Source organism: Hyperolius riggenbachi, chromosome 4, assembly GCF_040937935.1.
Source record: "Hyperolius riggenbachi isolate aHypRig1 chromosome 4, aHypRig1.pri, whole genome shotgun sequence".
NCBI classification, from domain to species: Eukaryota; Metazoa; Chordata; class Amphibia; order Anura; family Hyperoliidae; genus Hyperolius; species Hyperolius riggenbachi.
The window spans coordinates 273,872,260-273,891,798 of NC_090649.1; the positions used below are offsets into that span (position 1 = coordinate 273,872,260).

The window sequence follows — 19,539 nt, forward strand, 5'->3', positions numbered from 1 at the left end:
TGAACTAGAGATATTTTTCCAACTATTTATGGTTTATGGAAATGGATTGAGCTCTGCATAAATTTAAGTGCATGAATGAATTCATCGTTTATTCTTCTTTATTTGGTATTTGCCAGATTACCCTGTAATATTTGCTTGGGGCATCATGATGTTGTGGGAAAAGTCATACTGTCTGTGAAGCAAAACTGTTACGCATTTTACATGGTTGTTGGACATGCAAAAACCACCAAGGTCCTTGTTTGTTCTGTTGTATTGGGGAGGGCTGACAATAAGCAGCACTGTGTGCTGAGAAGGACAACAAAACTCAACAGTACTCATTTGTTTCCTAAAGGCTCGTACACATGTTGGATTTTTCTAAACAACTGGTCGTTTTATCAGCTGAACGACCAACGTGTACACCCCCGATTTTACGTCCAAACGACCGGTCGTTTGGAAAAATCTGACGTGTGTATGTACCTTTAGCTATCAGTTCAGATAGATCACTAAACAATGCCATGGGGCAGCTGTAATCGCACTAGATTTTTAGAGATTTTAGAGTCAATCATGAATCATAGTCTTTAATGATGAAAATTTCACACATCTATGGAACAATAAAGCCTAGTACACACATTTCATCATTTGTCACCAATAAAGGTAGAGACACACTATTAGCAGCTTAGTAGCACATCCATTAATAAAGCCAACAGGGGCGTAGCAATAGGGGTTACAGAGGTAGCGACCGCATCGGGGCCCTGAAGGGCCCTCCCTCAACTACAGTATTAGCTCTCTATTGGTCCTGTGCTCATAATAATCACAACTATAGATACTTTGAATAGTGGTAATCATTAACAAGCTGTTCCCCATCCGCTTCTTACACCTCTGACACAGTAGTTGCTATTGGCAGGTTTTTATCAATTGCTATGTATAGAGTGCTTGGGGGCCCCATTGTAAAACTTGCATCGGGGCCCACAGCTCCTTATCTACGCCACTGAAAGCCAATGCTAGATATTCTAATCAAAGTTATACAGAAAGGACAAACCAAAGACAGGTCATCTTCTCCTCCAGTACATTAGAAGGCCATCACAATTTACCTCGGTCCAAAGAGATAGATGGTTTAAAGATAGTGGGCTGGATCCAGAAACTTAACCTTTTAACATACAGTAAGAGGTGTGTTACTAAAGCATGATTCAAATTAAGAAATGATCTATAGTAAATGGTGGGTAAAAACGGGGACATAAAATGTACATTTAGTACCAGATTAAATGCTATTTAGTATATACATTTATGGGAGAATATAATTAGGCCCCTACATCCAGCTTTTGCAAAGTTTTGGAAAAAGATCTGGCCACTCCAGTGAATATAGGTGGGTTTTCAACTTTTTCTGGTATACTCAGAACAGAAAATGGAAATTAAGCCAGTGTAAAATGGTCACAAGATGGTATATGACACCTTCCTGTCTGGTCAAAATGGCAAGAGGAGGGGTTGCAGGCCTTTATTAGATTTGCCACAGCCACGAGGGCACTACAGAACAATAGTTCTATGTACCCCGCTTAGCACTGACATAGCTGAACAAGCCAATATTTTACATATTAATATTATTACATTTTTGCATTTCGCTGATTGAAGCTTATTCCTTTTGTTCAGGTTGCGGCAGCAAAACCGGTCACTGTTCAAGCTGATGTCATCCAGAGAGAGCTGGAGAGCTGCTTAAGAAGAGAATACCTAGAGGATAATCTGCCCCTCCTACTACATCAGGTGACCATGTGAAAAATAGCATTGTGATGTACTGTATATTGTGTACACTGTAAAATACAGAATTTTCTTCAGCCTGTTTTAAGTACAGTATTTGAAGTGAACATGGACAACAGAAATGTGGATTTGTACTCATTAATGTTTATGTATTTCATAACATTGAACACCACATATACCAGGAATCCAATTCCAAGCTGCTTGCAATTTGGATTTCTTTTGCCAGGATTTTTAGCATCTCAGTGATTTCTGGTATGCAGAAGTGGGAAGAACTGATGAGGACAGATGAGAAGAAAAAGTTATTAGCATAGCACATCTTGTGTTTAGAATGGTATCTGAAAAGAAGGGTCCTTTTACACTATATCAATTGCTGTCAGGTGTAACTGAAAGGACAACTGAGGTTCTGTGTCCGTGTTTTCCTATGGCTTCTGTTACACTTTACACTGATAAACTGAAGCTTTTTCACAATGCACCGCTATGGAGAAAGAAAGCATTTAAATGCAACGTAGTAAGTGTAAAAGGGTCCTAAGTGTATTGATGCAGATTGGAGAGATCTTTGTAGGTAAGGAAGGTAGAAGCTTGAATTCTGTTCCTTGTTGGATGAGCAACCAGTGGAGGGACTGATAAAGAGGAGCATTGATCCATCTGGCTGTCTTTCTGAAGCGCGTTCCATGAGGCTGGATTCACACTTACATGTGTTGCATCCCATTCAGGGACGGATTTACCATAAGGCACTGCAGCCACATGCGCCTGATGCTGGAAAGGCGGCTCACTCCCTCCCCGAGTGCCTCTCTCCATCCTTCCCTATGCAGCATCCTGATGAGTGTAAATGAGAGGTTACTCAATACTCACCCAGCTCTCTGCATTCCACTGACAAGATCTTACTTCATTCAAGGGGCACCTCTGAGCTTCCACAAGTTACCTAATACTTGGGGGCACCACTAGCTACTTAATACTGAGGGTACTTCTGGCTACATAATACTAAGGGGCATCTGTAGCTACTTATGACGGGCAAGGGAAGTAAGGGAGAAGTGACAGCTGGCCCAGCCAGCACACTTGCAGTGAGCTTCAGAGGTGGTTTTTAGGTTCATGGAGGGTGAAGTCTAAGGTGCCAGGACATCTGTGCCTATAGGCTCCACTGAGGTAAATCCGGGCCTGATCCCATTGAAGAAAATCATGCTGCAACCGCAACCTAACTCAACGCATCAAAGTGTAAATCCAGCCTAAATGATCTATTCAAGTAGTAATTGATGGATTCAGATCAGTACGGCATAGTCTTCAATTTTTATACGTACAGGTATTTGCTAGAGAACTAGTTTATAATATTGTAGAATATGTTGTATTCTACTGTCTCTTTGAAAATAATATTAATGGTTTATATAAAAGACAATAATTTTTATCACGTAATTTGAATTTCTGCTTTGTACAAGTTTTTTACTGACAGAATCCAGCACTTAGTCCGGAGTAAATACTTGCATATGCTGAGATGGAAAAGGTTTTGCCGTCACACTAGTGTTATGGAGAAGTGCTATCCTCAGTACCAGGTGGGTAACAGTACATATGCTCAGTGCAGCAGATTATACCTGATTGTTTGTGGTGCACCTTAATTTGGTAAGCTTCTCCCAAGGTAGAGAATTGCATACTATCTCTGATTGGCTGGTCATTATCATCATGTGACCGTGTCTCGCTTTTGCTTCCAGCCTAGGCTGATTGTGAACAGCCAATCAATTGATAAATCAGTCATTTTCTTTTTCATTATTTCTCCCTGTAGGAAAAAAATCTTATGTGAAAATGTATCATTTCTACTAAAAAACAAACAAAAAAAAAACCCTCAGAATTTTCACTACCTGCAAATTTTGGTTTCCATAGACACTGGAATTTTCACAAATTCTGAATCTTGCTCCACCCAAATTTTTATGTACATATCAGAGTGGAAGCCATGCTGAATTATGTGATCTCTTGTGTCTGCCTTGTTTAAAGCAAGATAAAACAAATGGATTTTCATTTTTTGGGATAGTATGAAAAAGGTTTAGAAACATTTCATTTTCAGGGTAGGGGTGTGTCCCCATTGGAAAGATTTCACCTTATTTCCTTTCTGTGGGACCTCCAAGGAGCTTTGTGGCTTTGTTTTGAGAAGTGGTAGTCCCTGGAGCAGGAAATCAGTGATGGCAACAAAATCGAGTGAGGAAATCTAACACTTTCCCACTGCCACTTGCTGCTTCTTTGGGAGTATTGAAGAGTCCACTTTGGCAGTTATAATATTCCAAAATAGGTCTTTAACCCATACCACACTATATGGGCATCTGTTCCTGTCTATGAAAGCCAAGGTTGTGCGTATGTGCAAAGGTTACATGAAAATGTATTGGATTTAGCACCACACTAATCCACCCTGTAGTTGTATTATTAGTAAAGCCATACATGTCCTAAGATATTTTAAGCTGAGCTGCATTGATGAGCTGTTTTATTTCCAGATTTTTGAAAATCCTTTTTTGGGGGGGGGGGGGGGGGCTTCCTTTAATGTAATGGAACATTTCCAGACCTGTGTCACCATCTCTTTTAGAGGCAATTGTTTTCAGTGTAGTATTTCACATTTTGGGCTAGGGATGTTGAAGATATTAGCACAGTGAGGAATAAAGGGTTAGAATCAGAGCAGACTCCGTGAGTGCCTTACCCATTGTTGCATGGCACCACTGCTCTGTGCCAGGATATAATGCATGAATGCAATAACCTGTAATGGATCATAAACATGTGTTGTACATGCTACTCCAACAGGCAGAGGAACATTAAAGTTGAATAAAGGACACCCATCAAACACCCTCTGGAAAATGTGTTCAAAGAAAAAAATGCATGCTGGTTCTTCTTCTCGTCTTTCCATTTAAGATACTACAGCAGACTCTAATTATTATGTTTTTTTAGGTAGTGCCAATATATTCTATAGAGCTGTATTCTTGTTCAGTCCAGGTGCAAAGTAGTCTGGGCCACACCCCCTCCTATAGGGCTATATTACAGGAGAGGGAGAGCCTGACAATCAGGCATACATCCCTACTGTAAGACATGGTGGAATGCAGGATCATCAGCTTCTAGTACAGCACCCCACCTTCAGAGTGGATGTGGGAGAGAGGAAAAAGCCAGGAGACAGTCATTTGTGTGGCAAAGATCAGGTGCCAAAACATATGAGCATGAACTCTGTTCCATTTTACCCCCCAGAGTGTGACTTTAACCATTTCTGCCGCCCGGATGTGAAGCTCACATCCAGGCAGCTGCTCTGCTGCGGTGCCGCGCTTCGGCGCGATCGCGGACGTGCCCCCGTGCTTTCCCCCGGTAGCCCTGGGATCAGTGAATGCGAACATGGTTCCCGATCACCGATCCGTGTCCCCAGTAGAAAAACCGAAGTGCTCTTACTAGAGGCTTCAGTCTTTCTGCACGTAAAATATTCCGCGTCCCCCTTGTGCTTTCGCTTAGCGAGAAGCACAAGGAGAAAAAAAAACTCAAGGTGGCCATCTTGTGGCCAAATAGTAAAACTACACCTACATATTTTTTACATTACAATTTACACATATAATAACATTAAAAATTAACTGTTTATTTCCCACACAAATATTACCCAAATAAAATTTTTAATGGGGGAAAAAAAAAAAAAGACATAAATAGTTACCTAAGGGTCTGAACTTTTTAAATATGCATTTGAAGGGTGTATACTACAAACATTTTTTAAATTATAAGCTTGTAAATAGTGATGACGCAAAACGGGAAAAATGCACCTTTATTTCCAAATAAAATATTGGCGTCATACATTGTGATAGGGACAAAATTTAAATGGTGTCATAACCGAGACAAAGGGGCAAATAAAATACATAGGTTTTAATTATGGTAGCATGGATTATTTTAAAGCTATAATGGCCGAAAACAGAGAAATAATGAATTTTTTCCTTTTTTTTTCTTATTAATGCTGTTAAAATGCATTTATAAAAAAATAATTCTTAGCAAAATGTACCATCCAAAGAAAGCCTAATTAGTGGCGGAAAAACGAGATATAGATTAATAAATTGTGATAAGTAGTGATAAAGTTATTAGCGAATTAATGGGAGGTGAAAAATTGCTCTGATGCATAAGGTGAAAAATCCCAGCGGGCTGTTAAAGTCAAATTTAAAATTGAAAGACTGTATATTTTTCTACTGTAATTTAGTTATTGCCCACTGACACTGGTATATTGTAATCCTCATGCAGCGTTCTTCTCCCCTCTAGGAACAAGTTGGTTACATCATGCAGGAATATTCTGATGCTGTGCAGAGAGCACAGAGACTGGCTATAGCTAGAGAACACTTAATAACGGGACAAAAGAATTCTATTCATTTAGTGACTCTAGAAGACCTTGTTATTTACCTGCAGTGGTTAATTTGTCACCTGCACTCAGTGAAGACCATACACAGCTATATCAGGGTATGTATCAAAGGAAATCTCATGTACAGCAAAGTACTCAGGAAAAAGAATTTTAAAGTGACACTGAAGCAAAAAAAAAAACCTTATAATAGAATGAATTAAAATTGTATGTGTAGTACAGATAATTAATAGAACTTTAGTGCCAAAGAAAAGAGTCTCATGTTTTTATTTTCACACTGAAGCAAAAAAACCTTATAATATAATTAATTAAAATTGTATGTGTAGTACAGATAATTAATAGAATTTTAGCGGCAAAGAAAAGAGTCTCTAACTTTTTTTATAACATTGAATCATTCTCTAATATTTGCAGTTTACAAACTACATTCTGCATTTTAAACTATGAAATAGAGCAGAATTAATGACCCTTTGAATCTTCCTGCAGGAAAAACTTAAATGAGGCCTAGGGCACACCCGAGGAGTTTTTCTGAGCGTTTTGAGTTTTTAAATCTGCTGCTAATGTTATCCTCTGTGTCTGTGCACACTGGAGCAATGAGGTTTTGTAAAAAAAAAAACCATAGCATTACATTGGGAAGAGCTTTTGAAACCTCTAAAAGCTCTTCCCAATGTAATGCTATGGGGTTTTTTACAAAACCTCATTGCTCCAGTGTGCGCAGACACATAGGATAACATTAGCAGCAGATTTAAAAACTCAAAACGCTCAGAAAAACTCCTCTGGTGTGCCCCAGGCCTGAGAAACAGTGAATGACAGGTTGAGATAAGTGCTTCAGAAAATAGAACTGCAGCCGACCAGTCAGAGACCTCAGAGAAGCTCTTTTGCATAGATAACTGAAGTTTCTTACTCTTCCTGTACTGTAAATAACATGAGACTCAAACCATTGCTACTAGGGTTCTATTTATTAGCTGTAGCATACATACAAATCATTATATCATAAGTTTATTTTCACTTCAGATTCCCTTTAATAACTGACTGTGCAAACCAACTAGTATGTCCAGTGAATGCAATCCATCTCAGAGATGTTTGGAAGAAAATGTTTACATGACACCTGAAATCCAGTGCATGACACCATCTCCAGTACACTTTGCCTAAATACTTATACAGTTTCCAGTTTTGGGCTGTTATACTCATTCCCATGGTCTTACCAGTGCTGTGCCCAAATGCACGTATTTGCTAGTATATATTAGAAATCAGTGCCACTTATGTCTTATTCACATTCATTCAAACTGAGAAAATAAAAATCTATATATATTTGATCTATTGCAGACATTACAATACTTACCAATATCAGACCTTGCTGAGACAGTTGTAGAGTCGCACTATAAGGACAAAGAATGTAAAAGCTTCACTGAGTTTAATAGTACCACATCATACGCACAGAACACAGCAGAAGACCAAGGTGAGAGATATGTTTGATAGCATGCCACTGTAACTGTAAGTCTTAGAAGATTTTGTTTTCCTTATAAAGTCATATACATTACACATGTTAACAATTTAATTCACGTGTCAAAAGGATATAAATAACATTGGAAATGGGTGCTTGGGTAATTATAAAACATGGAATGCAAAAATGTACTATATATATAATATTTTATGTCATGCAGATCTCTATCCACCACTCTAAAGCAGGAGCTACTGTCTTAACTGTTAAATCATTGTATAATCTTATTATATATATATCTGTATAGTATGCTGTGTGCTCAGATCTTAAAAACTTGAGTTTGTTAAACCCTTCAATATGACTCGGGCTCGATCACCCCCTTTAGCAGATGCAAAATGGACAGATCACTGATGTTTCTTTGTCCCTCTGTTCTCAGCTGGGAGGCTGGCAGGAGCATGGGACATTCCATAGGAAGTAATTGACCAAATCTCCCTAGTGACACGGAGATTTTTCTTTGGTCCACCATGAGCCAAAGAGAATTCTTCCTGTTGCTGAGCAGGATTCCCATTGGTCTTTTGTAGCACAGGTGAGATGCCCATGTTTCTGCCGGCCACTGGGCTGTATACAGGAACCGAGCAGCAATTTTCGGCAGTGGAACACATAGGGCGGCAGCCCACTGTGGACCTGCTGTAGCCCGGGGCAGATGCGATTCCCCCACAGGCTATATTGGGGAACACATCCACCGGACCTGTAATTATTGCACACTGCCCAGTAGACTGATCTGTTGCAGAGTGACAAGTGTGAATGTCTCCTATTTATAAAATAGAAGCCGTTCACTGTCAGTTTAGCGATGAGCAGGGAACGAACAAAAAGTGTCCATTCTCCGCTCAAGTGGAAACGCAGCCTCAGTCTCCACTACAAGGGCATCAAAATGAATTAGATAGAAATTGCTTGAAGCCATCTCAATTTTCATAAAGTTTACCTTCGCTGTTCTAATGGAGCATTGTCATGTGATCATGCCAAGAAAAGTAGGCTGCAGATAATTTCCCATCAGCCAACACATAGGCAGTCATTGTAGGCATTATCACATGACAGGTCTTTATTTTAAGAAAAAGGAAGCCAGCTTTTTTTACTATTACAGGTAAATTTTGTGAGTCCGTTATACAGAACATCTGGGGATTAAGTCTTATCACTGGAAACACAGGGGCGTAGCAATAGGGGGTGCAGCGGTAGCGACCGCATCGGGGCCCCGAAGGGCCCTCCCTCAACTACAGTATTAGTTCTCTATTGGTCCTGTGCTCATAATAATCACTTCTATATATACATTGAGTAGTGGTAAACATTAACAAGCTCTTCCCCATCCCCTTCTTGCACCTCTGACACTGTAGTTGCCATTGGCAGGTCTTGGTGCGCCGTATCAATTGTTATGTATAGAGTGCCTGGGGGGGCCCCATTGTAAAACTCGCATCGGGGCCCACAGCTCCTTAGCTACGCCACTGGAAACAAATAAAATTTACTTTAATAAAAAGCAAACTGGGCCACATTTATGAGCAAAAGGAATGTTGTCTAGTTGCCCACAGCAAGCATTCAGAAGTCATTACCATACTCAGTTTGAACATGAATCACATAATCTGGTTGCTTGTTATAAACCACAACAAAATTACTGACTTTGGAGCCTTATTATACTAGCTTGTTTCTGTTTTGATGCATTAAAATGTAAAGTTTATTTTGATCTGTTTATCACTCTTTTACAAGACTGGGACAATTCTGAAGACCTTCCACAGCATGAGACTGAGACACAAGAGATAAAGCCTCTTCTCAAGACTCTGCTCTCTAACTTTAAAATAGACTTTGATACTGAGAAGATCAAAAATACAGCCAGTGAAACAGAGCTGCTCTCTCTGGTAAGCTAGATAATGAACTTAACTAAACTTAACTAAACTTGTGTAAATATTTTAAAACTTCTGCATAAGTCCACATAAAAGATTACTATGATTTAAATAAAAAAAAATTACCAGTATGATGAAAAAGTGTTTAGGGAACCTTAACTGAGAGGGATATGGATGTTTCCTTGTAAACAATACCAGTTGCTTGTCAGTCCTACTAATCTCTTTGGCTGCAGTAGTTGCTGAATCACACGCCTGAAACAAACATGCAGCTAATCCAGTCTGACTTCAGTCAGAGCACCTGATCTGTATGCTTGTTGAGGGGCTGTGGCTAAAAGCATTAGAGACACAGGATCAGCAGGAGAGTCAAACAACTGGTATTATTTTAAAAGGAAAAATCCATATCCTTCTCAGTTTAGGTTCCCTTTAAATTGAAATGAGTATATATAATATGTACATTTGTTCTGAAGTAAAATATAATGGCATTACTTTTTTTCCTATGTCAGTTGCAGTAGTTGTTGTTATTAAACACAACTCTTTTTATGACTAGTACATCTCCTCCTGTAGGATCATTATAATTAATAAACTTTATGTATAAACCACCAACATATTACTGCTGTACACAAGATAAGGGGGACATTACAACAATAAACAATGTTACACAGGAACATTACAGCTTAGCACAGTGGTACACAAAATAGTTATGTTACAATAAACAATGGTGCGCAGATTGCAATTTAGGGATACATATAGCAGACAGGTTACTGAGTCTATATGGTGGCACCGTGGCAGAGAAAAGCATGAGGAGTAGGGCCCTGCCAGATAAGCTTACAATTCTCAAGTTTTCCTTTAGTTCCAAAATCTCTCCCTGAATGGCAGAGGTATGGTCCAGCTGCCAGATTAATGTTCAAGTATATAGTCCAGCTGCCATCGTTCTATAGGTCTTTGGCAGGCAGTCAACAGTAGAGATGGCCCGAATGGTTCGCCGGCGAACGGTTCCCGGTGAACTTCCTGGGTTCGCGGTCGTGGAGAACCGCAAACTTTACCGGAAGTTCGATTCGCTCCTATAGTGCATCATGAGGGTCAACTTTGACCCTCTACATCACAGTCAGCAGGCACATTGTAACCAATCAGGCTACACTCCCTCCTGGAGGCCCCCCCTTATAAAAGGCAGGCAGCGTCAGGCATTGGACTCACTCATGTGCCTGCAGTAATTAGAGAAGGGAGAGCTGCTGCAGACTCTCATAGGGAAAGATTAGTTAGGCTCTTGAAGGCTTCTTGGCTTGCTCCTTGCTGATTTTTATTGCTAAAAAAGCACCCCTCAACCGCTCTTTTGAGAGCTAATCTTGTTCTTGTGATCTATTTTTGTGTGTGTGTGTGTCTGTCCCACTGACACTTGTGTTGCATAGACAGCCTTGGTAATTCCTATTGTGTGTGCCACTGCCAGGCCCAGCACATTTAGTGACTTCTACCTGTGTGTGTGACAGGTGCACATTGTAATACCCATCACTGCATATACCTACCTACCTGTTGTTCACAGTGCACGTACCTACCTACGTGAGCTGAGCTCACGCAGTGTCTCTGTGCCTGTCCGGTACCTGTCTGTGTGTGACAAGTGCACATTGTGATACCCACTGCATATACCTACCTGTTGTTCACTGTGTACCCACCCACCTACGTGAGTGCACGCAGTGTCATTGTGCCTGTCTGGTACCTGTCTGTGTGTGACAGGTGCACATTGTAATACCCACTGCATATACCTACCTGTTGTTCACTGTGCACCCACCCACCTACGTGAGCGCACGCAGTGTGATATACCACTCCGTGCATACCTGTTAACTGCACCTGTGTGACTGCACACTGTATTAGTCAAGTCAGTGCATACCTTTCACTTCACCCCCCCCCCCCGGTATGGACAAAACGGACAAAACAGGTAGAGGCAGAGGTAGAGGCAGACCCGGCAGGTCTGTGCGAGGCCGTGTTGATGTAATTTCGTGTGGCCCTGGCCCAAAGTACAGTGCTCAGAAGAAGGCACGTCCCATCAACTCCCAAGATTGTCAGGACGTGGTTGACTATTTAACACAGAACACCTCCTCTTCCGCAGCCACCAGCGCTACTACAAGCACCACAGCCACTGCATTTGACACTTTGCAGGTGTTAATTGGTGGGGAATTAACTGATTCACAGCCATTATTGTTACAACCAGATGAAGGCGCTAAGCAAGTTACACCACCTCATATGTCTGAGTTAGGCGGCGACACTATGGACATAACGTGTGAGGATGAGGATGATGAAGTACCTGCTGTTGGTGCAGTTTTGGAGGTGTCTGAGGCAAGTGAAGCTGGGCAGGATGATTATGATGATGACGATGATACGGATACCATGTGGGATCCTAAGAGACAAGATGACCAAGGGGACAGTTCAGAGGGGGAGCCAGAGAAGAGTAGGAGGAGACGAGTTGCTGAAAGAAGCAGGGGGAGCTCGTCATCAGAAACAGCTGGTGGCAGTGTCTGGCGCCAGCCAACATGCTCTTCAACGTCAGCTGCTGAAGCCACCATAGTGCCATCACCCCAGGGGGGCTTAGCGGTTTGGAAATTTTGTAGTGTGTCGTCTGTAGATCAGAGCAATGCCATCTGTTCTCTCTGCCTCCAAAAATTGGGGCGTGGAAAGGTCAACACCCACGTAGGGCCAACTGCCTTATGAAGGCACCTGCAGAAAAGGCACAAACTGCAATGGGAAGAGCACCTGAGCAAAAGCAGCACACAAAAGCAAAGCAACCCTCCTTCTCCTCTTCTTCCTTCAGGTGCAGCATCTTCAGCCGCTTTCTCCCTTGCACCTTCAAAGCCACCCTCCTCCACTCCGCCTCTGCCCTTGAGCGGTTCCTGCTCCACTGCCCACAGCAGCCAGGTGTCCGTGAAGGAAATCTTTGAGCGGAAGAAGCCAATTTCTGCCAGTCACCCCCTTGCCCGGCGTCTGACAGCTGGCTTGGCGGAACTGTTAGCTCGCCAGCTGTTGCCATACCAGCTGGTGGACTCTGAGGCCTTCCGTAAATTTGTGGCCATTGGGACACCGCAGTGGAAGATACCAGGCCGCAATTATTTATCTAAAAAGGCGATACCCAAACTGTACCATGAAGTTGAGAGGCAAGTGGTGACATCTCTGGCGCACAGCTTGGGTCAAGGGTGCACCTGACCACGGATGCCTGGTCTGCCAAGCACGGTCAGGGCAGGTACATTAGCTACACAGCTCATTGGGTCAACCTGGTGACCAATGGCAAGCAGGGTGTTCGTGGCTGTGCAGCGGACCAACTTGTGACCCTCCACGGCTTGCAGGCAGGCTTCCTGCCACCTCCTCTCCTCCTGCTACATCCTCTTCACTGTCGTCATCCTTCTCTTCCTCGGCTGAGTGGCAGTTTAACTCTACTGGTGCTGCGATCTCCTCTCTAGCTACACAGCCCCATCTCCCCAGGGTCTATGCTGCATGCCAGGTACGACGGTGTCACGCCATCTTAGACATGTCTTGCCTCAAAGGGGAGAGTCACACTGGAGCAGCTTTTCTGGCTGCTCTTAACAAACAGGTGGATCAGTGGCTGACCCCGCACCAGCTGGAGATCGGCAACATGGTGTGTGACAACTGCAGCAATCTCCTTTCCGCTTTGAATTTGGGAAAGCTGACACATGTACCCTGCATGGCACATGTGCTGAATCTAGTCATTCAAAGATTTGTGTCAAAGTACCCAGGCTTAGAGGACGTCCTGAAGTAGGCCAGGAAGTTGTGTGGGCATTTCAGGCGGTCTTACACGGGCATGGAACGCTTTGCGGGCGTTCAGCGGAGAAACAACTTGCAGGTGAGACGCTTGATATGTGATAGCCTGACTCGCTGAAATTCGACCCTGGTCATGTTCTCTCGCCTGCTAGAACAGGAGAAAGTCGTCACCCAGTACCTGTACAATTACAATAAAAGGACACAATCTGGGGATGTTCTGGCCCAACAACTGGACAATGATGCGAAATGCCTGCAGGCTCATGCGGCCGTTTGAGGAGGTAACCAACCTGGTGAGTCGCAGTGAAGGCACCATCAGCAACTTGATCCCGTACGCTTACTTCCTGGAGCGTGCCGTGCGTACAGTGGTGGATCAAGCTGTGGAGGAGCGTGCACAGGAACAGTTACGGGAGGAACAGTTGTGGGAGCAATTTTCATCAGAACCAGATGTTTCCTCAAAACCTGTGGCAGCACAGAGGGGGGAGGAGGAGGAAGAGTCGTGTGGGGAAGAGGAGTCAGACTCGGATGATGAGGAATGTGTTTCTTTGAAGGAGGAGGCGACGGCAGAAGAACAACCGCAGCAGGCGTCGCAGGGGGCTTGTGCTGCTCGATGTTCCCGTGGTATTGTTCATGGCTGGGGGGGGGAGGAGGAGGACTTACCTGACGTCACTGAGGAAGAGCAAGAGGAGATGGATAGTACGTCTGGATCCAACTTTGTGCTGTCCAGCCTGTTGAGGGACCCCCATATAAAAAAACTCAAGGGGAATTAGCTGTACTGGGTGGCCACGCTACTAGACCCTCGGTATAGGCACAAAGTGGCAGACATGTTACCAACTCACCTGAAGGCAGAAAGGATGCAGCACATGCAGAACAAGCTGGCAACTATGCTTTACAATGCGTTTAAGGGTGATGTCACAGCACAACGCAATAAAGGTACCGCTGCCAGTAATCCTCCTCCCATGTCCACTGCCTCAAGCGTCCTGTCAGAAAGGACCTTCAGCGTAGCTGGAGGCATTGTCACTGAAAAGAGAAGTCGCCTAAGTCACAAAAGTGTTCAGTACCACATCTTTATCAAAATGAATGAGGCATGGATCCCGGAGGGCTACTGCCCGCCTGAAGACTAAGTGAGTCCCCACACACAGCATCTCTGCCTGCACACCGTGTGACTGCCTGCCCCAAGACTAAGTCGCTCGCCACACAGCACCTCTGCCCGCAGGCCACTTCACTGCCTTCTCCGCCACCACCAACAAGGTCCAGGACTCCATGCGGATTCCTGAATTTTTAAGGTGTGTGTACATGTCTGCCTATTTTTTCTGGCTGCACTGCAGCTGCAACAACAAAACAAAAGGCATGTACATGTGCCCATTCCCCTCCATGATCATTACCTTGCCGTGGTGAAGGGGCTTGCGTATCACAATGAAGCAATGACCGCTGGCTATATGAGTGTCTCGGGGGGGGGGGGGGGGGGGGCACACCAAAGGTAATAAGGTCATTGCTTCATTGTGGACAGACCAAATTTGATCAGCTGGACAGTCATTGTTCTGTCATTCAGCTACCTCAGCCCGGCGGAAAGCCGCCATCACTTGCACTCTCGTCATGGTGCGCACCAGTCCAGCATGGCCGTCACTACACAAACAGCTGTTTGCAGTTACTGCATACCTTTCACTGCATCTTTGACTGCACATTGTATTATACCTGGCAGTCAGTGCATACCTTTCACTTGAATGGATGGCAGACTTGCCCTCCATAACAGATTCTCGTTAAAGGTAGTACAGTCTATCAGTGTCATATACAGCAGGGCCTCGAAAGTCCTCCTGTATTGTTATTTTGGTCACTACCTCGGGACGTGCATGCCATGCCTGCTGCCTTCCTTGGATGTGTGGTAGCCGTTCCTGATCCTTTGCCCACAGCGTGCCTGCTGCCTTCCATGGATGTGTGGTGGTGGTAGCCATTTCTTAGGCTCCCACTCCGGACTGGAATCGAACCAGGATTCCCCGGCCATTACCCGTGGTCACCATGCTGCTGAGAAAGTACCATAGAAAGTTTCACACAGTTGAATGAATGGCAGACCTGCCCTCCATAACACATTCTTGGCAAATGCTTTAGATTTGGTTTGTCTTGCACTGGGGCAAGGGTCCATCTGACCACAGATGCCTGGTCTGCAAAGCACCGTCAGGGCAGGTACATTACTTATACAGCAAATGGGTCCTTACTTGGATGTGTGGTGGTGGCAGCCAGTTCTCAGGCTCCCACTCTGGACCGGAATTGAACCCTGATTCCCCGGCCATTACCCGTGGTCACTCACAATGGCAGACTTGCCCTCCATAAAAGATTCTTGTTGCAGGTACTGAACAGCAAGCAGAACAAGTATTTTAAAAAAATAGATGTAAGCTTTAACAATGGTAGAGAAAGAACCATCGAAAGTTGATAAGGCAGTCAGACATTACCTGACATCACTGAGTGAGGAAGAGCAATCTTGCCATGGTGCGCACCAGTCCAGCACGGCCGTCACTACGCAAACAGCTGTTTGCTGTGCGTTACACAGTGAGTTTGGTGTGTCAGTGTAAAGCAGTACTCTAATTACACTCCCTGATTGGTGTATACACATGCAAGTTGTTTTAAAGCACTTTAGGCCTGCAATTTAGCATTCAATTCGATTTCTGCCCTTAAAACGCTGCTTTGCGTCAAATCCAGATTTTTCCCTTGGACTTTTGGCGTCTCTCCCACTCCACCATGCTCCCCTTCAGGTGTTAGACCCCTTGAAACATCTTTTCCATCACTTTTGTGGCCAGCATAAACGTTTCTAGTTTTCAAAGTTTGCCTCCCCATTGAAGTCTTTTGCGGTTTCACGAAAGTTCGCGCGAATCGAACATTTGGCGAAGGTTTGCGAACCTGGTTCGCGAACCTAAAATCAGAGGTTCGGGCCATCTCTAGTCAACAGATTTATCAGGCCTGCTTGCTATTTTCGAACGCAGGCTGGAGTGGTACGTGAGCAACATTTTGTGTAGCTTTATAAAAAGCAAGCGGCTGCAGTATTGCTGAGGTATAGGATGAACAGATAAAGCTGTTTATCATTTTCCTAATCTTCCACAAATTGCATGTTGTATGCCTAGCATTCATGTAATAGCAGTCTTGTGATTGCAGTCGTATTCATACATGTTAATTGAGAAATATTTGTGAGAAATATATGTTCTATATGTGTTAACAACGGTCCCCACTACCCATGCAGGACTGCTATTTTTCTAACCTTTTAGCAATTCTTGCTATGATCTGCTATGACCCAAATGGAGTGTGCAAACTTTTGCAAACTAATAGACGTGTTTTTAATTACTGACCTGTAAACACTGCTGTGCTTTTAAAATCGCGTGCGTTTTTTAATCGCAAGGTCTTTCGAAAAATCATGAAAATCGTGAAGACCTGTACACACTGGTGTGATGCATTTTTTCTATTCTCCTATTCTCATAAAGGCTTTGCGATTTAAAAATCACATGCGATTTTAAAAATGCAGCGCAAGCGCAGCAGTGTGTACCGGCCCTTAGTCCAGGCCAGTAAATGATCATAGGCCAGTAAATTAGGCCTATGATCATATGCATTCATAAAACGTAGCTGGTTGGCTGATTGATGTGGTTATTAATAGATCGTTATGTTTCTAAATAGACTCAAAAAGGCTCTTGTACAAATACATTTTACGCTCTGCATTTTCTTTAGACTATTATACACATCCCTGGTCTGAACGCTTATGCCTTTTTGGTTTATTCTTGTTTTAATCCTTGCATGTTTATTTTTATCATCTCCTCAATCTGCAAAGTGCTGTGGAAAATATTGGCACTATGCAGAGTCAAAATACTCTATATGTATTAACTAGAAGGCTTTGCAGCTCTTCCTTACATATATACACCTATGCTGCTTTCAGATTCTGGAGGGTACTGTTTATATATGGATGTAGTGCTAGATACATTCCACACTGCAGTGCAGCAGGACAGACAATTAATACTAACATGACAAATTAATTACCTTGTACAGTCTGGTATATAACAGAGACCTTCCTTACAACCTTTCAAGGGTCTAATGGAAAGTAATGGGTTAGTGACATGTCGAGCAATATTTTTTTTCCTGTTATTGCAGGTGGTTTCTAAATTCCGAAGTGCATTTAGGAAGCAGCAGACCATGAGAACGTTCCCAGTCTATGATTCTGGGATGGAAACAAATGATGGATGGGGTTTTAGAGGACCAAATATGGCTTTTAAGAAGATGGCAAACTGGCTTCCATTTGTGAAGGTACTCTGTACTATGCTTTCATCTGACTCCAAATGATCAGAGGAAAACAGGCTTATGAATAGCAGTGACATGTTGACATAACCACTCTGGGTGCCCAGCTAATATATAGTTACATAGTTATTTGGGTTGAAAAAAGACATACGCCCATCGAGTTCAACCAGATATTTCAGAATCATTTTCCCTAGTTATGTCCTATGGCATGTTATGCATGCATTTTTGAAGACTATTTTTTAGTTTGTCCCTCACTAATTTATTGACTAAGCCAAATACTTTCCTTATTCATTGGTGTCAATTTATGGCAATTTTCACAGAGAAATCTGCTTCTTCAGGTTGCCTCTGAAGAAGCAGATTTCTCTGTGAAACGGCTGTTAGGCCATACAATTCGTCTGTCAGAATTCTTGGGGAAGGATTAAAGGAGTTTGTGCATTATCTTGCTGATTGGTGCCCGGATATTTGTATACTTTCTTGTGCCATAAATTGTACCTACTCTTCCGGAGGCACGGTCTTTAACCCCTGCTACCCCCTTGGGGCTGCCTACCAGGGCATCTAGTGCCACCCTATCCACTCTTCTGGTTGCCTTCATTGGTGTCAGCAGGAATGATATGCAGAAAATACTGCAGCACATGAAAAATGCAACATGTGCTGGTCTCATACCAGATCAAAAAAGTGTGCTCATGAGTTTGAAGAAACCTGGACCTCTTCTCCTCAGCCACCACATGCATCACCCCACTAACTCTAATTAAAAGATATAGCAATCCTTTTGCTGCCCTTGCCAAACCTGACCACAGCCCCAAAAGAGATCCCCCAGCTATCACTGAAAAGCAGCAGAAAAACACGAAGCACTCTTTTATTACATATCACACCAATGACTCGGTGACTTCACTAGAGGGGGCGCAAGCCACACTAGGTGTCACAGTCAGGGAGTGGCCACCGCCAGAGGAATGTTTGAGGGATGCTGTTGTTTGGGAGGAAATACTGCATAATTATGTTGGGAGTGCTGCATAATTAATTGATTAGCGAATGTTTTCTAATGATGATGTTTGTGGGGTATAATACATATTTGTGATGTTTAAGGCAACCGGTTATATAATTATTTTGTTGGGGGGAGGGGGGCAACAACACTGCCTATCTATGATGTTGAGGAACCTGAATCATTACTTTTTTGAGGGGCACACTGCCCAAATTACAGGACAATTCTGTAATGTGTTTGGGGAAGAAACTGTGCCTTACGGGTAAGGCAAACTCTTTGCAACAAAGGTAGCCATGCGTTTTATACAAAATGCATGACTCCTGCATTGTTCTCCATTGCAGAGATGGCTCTATTCAACTAAACTGAATGAGACAGCTCTGCATTGTGCAAAAAATGCATGCTGCAGTGTGGTGTCAACACACAAGTGAGTCAGACAATACTGAAATCCAATAAACAATTTGTTCTCTTCCTTATAAGGTCTTATTAAAATATAACTTTTAATAATTTACATCTAAAGATGAAATAATGTACACTAGACTGTCTGTCTGTCCAGCTCAGACTGCTGTCATGAGCAGACATGCTCTATGACTCTCTGTTTTATTGTTTAATGTAATTGCACCTTAGCACTTTGCACTATGCACTCGTGCACTGCACTTTGTTCCCTTGAAAAAGCTTCCGCAAGGAAGTGAAACATGTCGGGTTTTTGATTTGGTGGGGGGTATTTGTAATTACTTCAAAGCAATCTTAGACTCTGGGGTGGAGATATCCTCCATTATGACTTACTATAGACCCCGAGTTTAAAAGTAATTAGGAGATATTAACCATTTACTGACAATGTAACGTATTAAAACGTCATGCATTAGCCTATTAACGGCAACATGACGTTTTAATACATCGCGCATTCCCGCCGCCGCTCCGCACGTGTCCGCACCACTACCGCCGCCGTTTCCATCGGGATCCCTTGTTAAGTGATTGGGGAAGAGGACCGAGCGGTCCTCTACCCAATTGCAATGCCTGAAGTGAATGGACGTGACCGCGAACAGCGGCCACCTCCATTCATAAAACAGGAAACTGTTTAAGTTTAATAAAGTGTACAAAAAAAGTGATCACTTCCTTAACGGGAAAGTGTTCACTAGCG

The 19,539-nt window shown here is 43.1% G+C and overlaps 1 protein-coding gene across 1 annotated transcript in view; it reads left to right on the top strand.

Annotated features, from left to right (window-relative positions):
• Positions 1–19,539, top strand: part of LOC137504775 (putative uncharacterized protein C6orf183) — a 48,463-nt gene that overhangs the window by 20,200 nt on the left and 8,724 nt on the right. The window contains exons 4-9 of the mRNA XM_068233363.1: positions 1,624–1,734; positions 3,159–3,272; positions 5,974–6,168; positions 7,391–7,523; positions 9,261–9,409; positions 17,279–17,431. Coding sequence (XP_068089464.1) covers positions 1,624–1,734; positions 3,159–3,272; positions 5,974–6,168; positions 7,391–7,523; positions 9,261–9,409; positions 17,279–17,431 — 855 coding nt within the window. The remainder of the gene's footprint in view (positions 1–1,623; positions 1,735–3,158; positions 3,273–5,973; positions 6,169–7,390; positions 7,524–9,260; positions 9,410–17,278; positions 17,432–19,539) is intronic.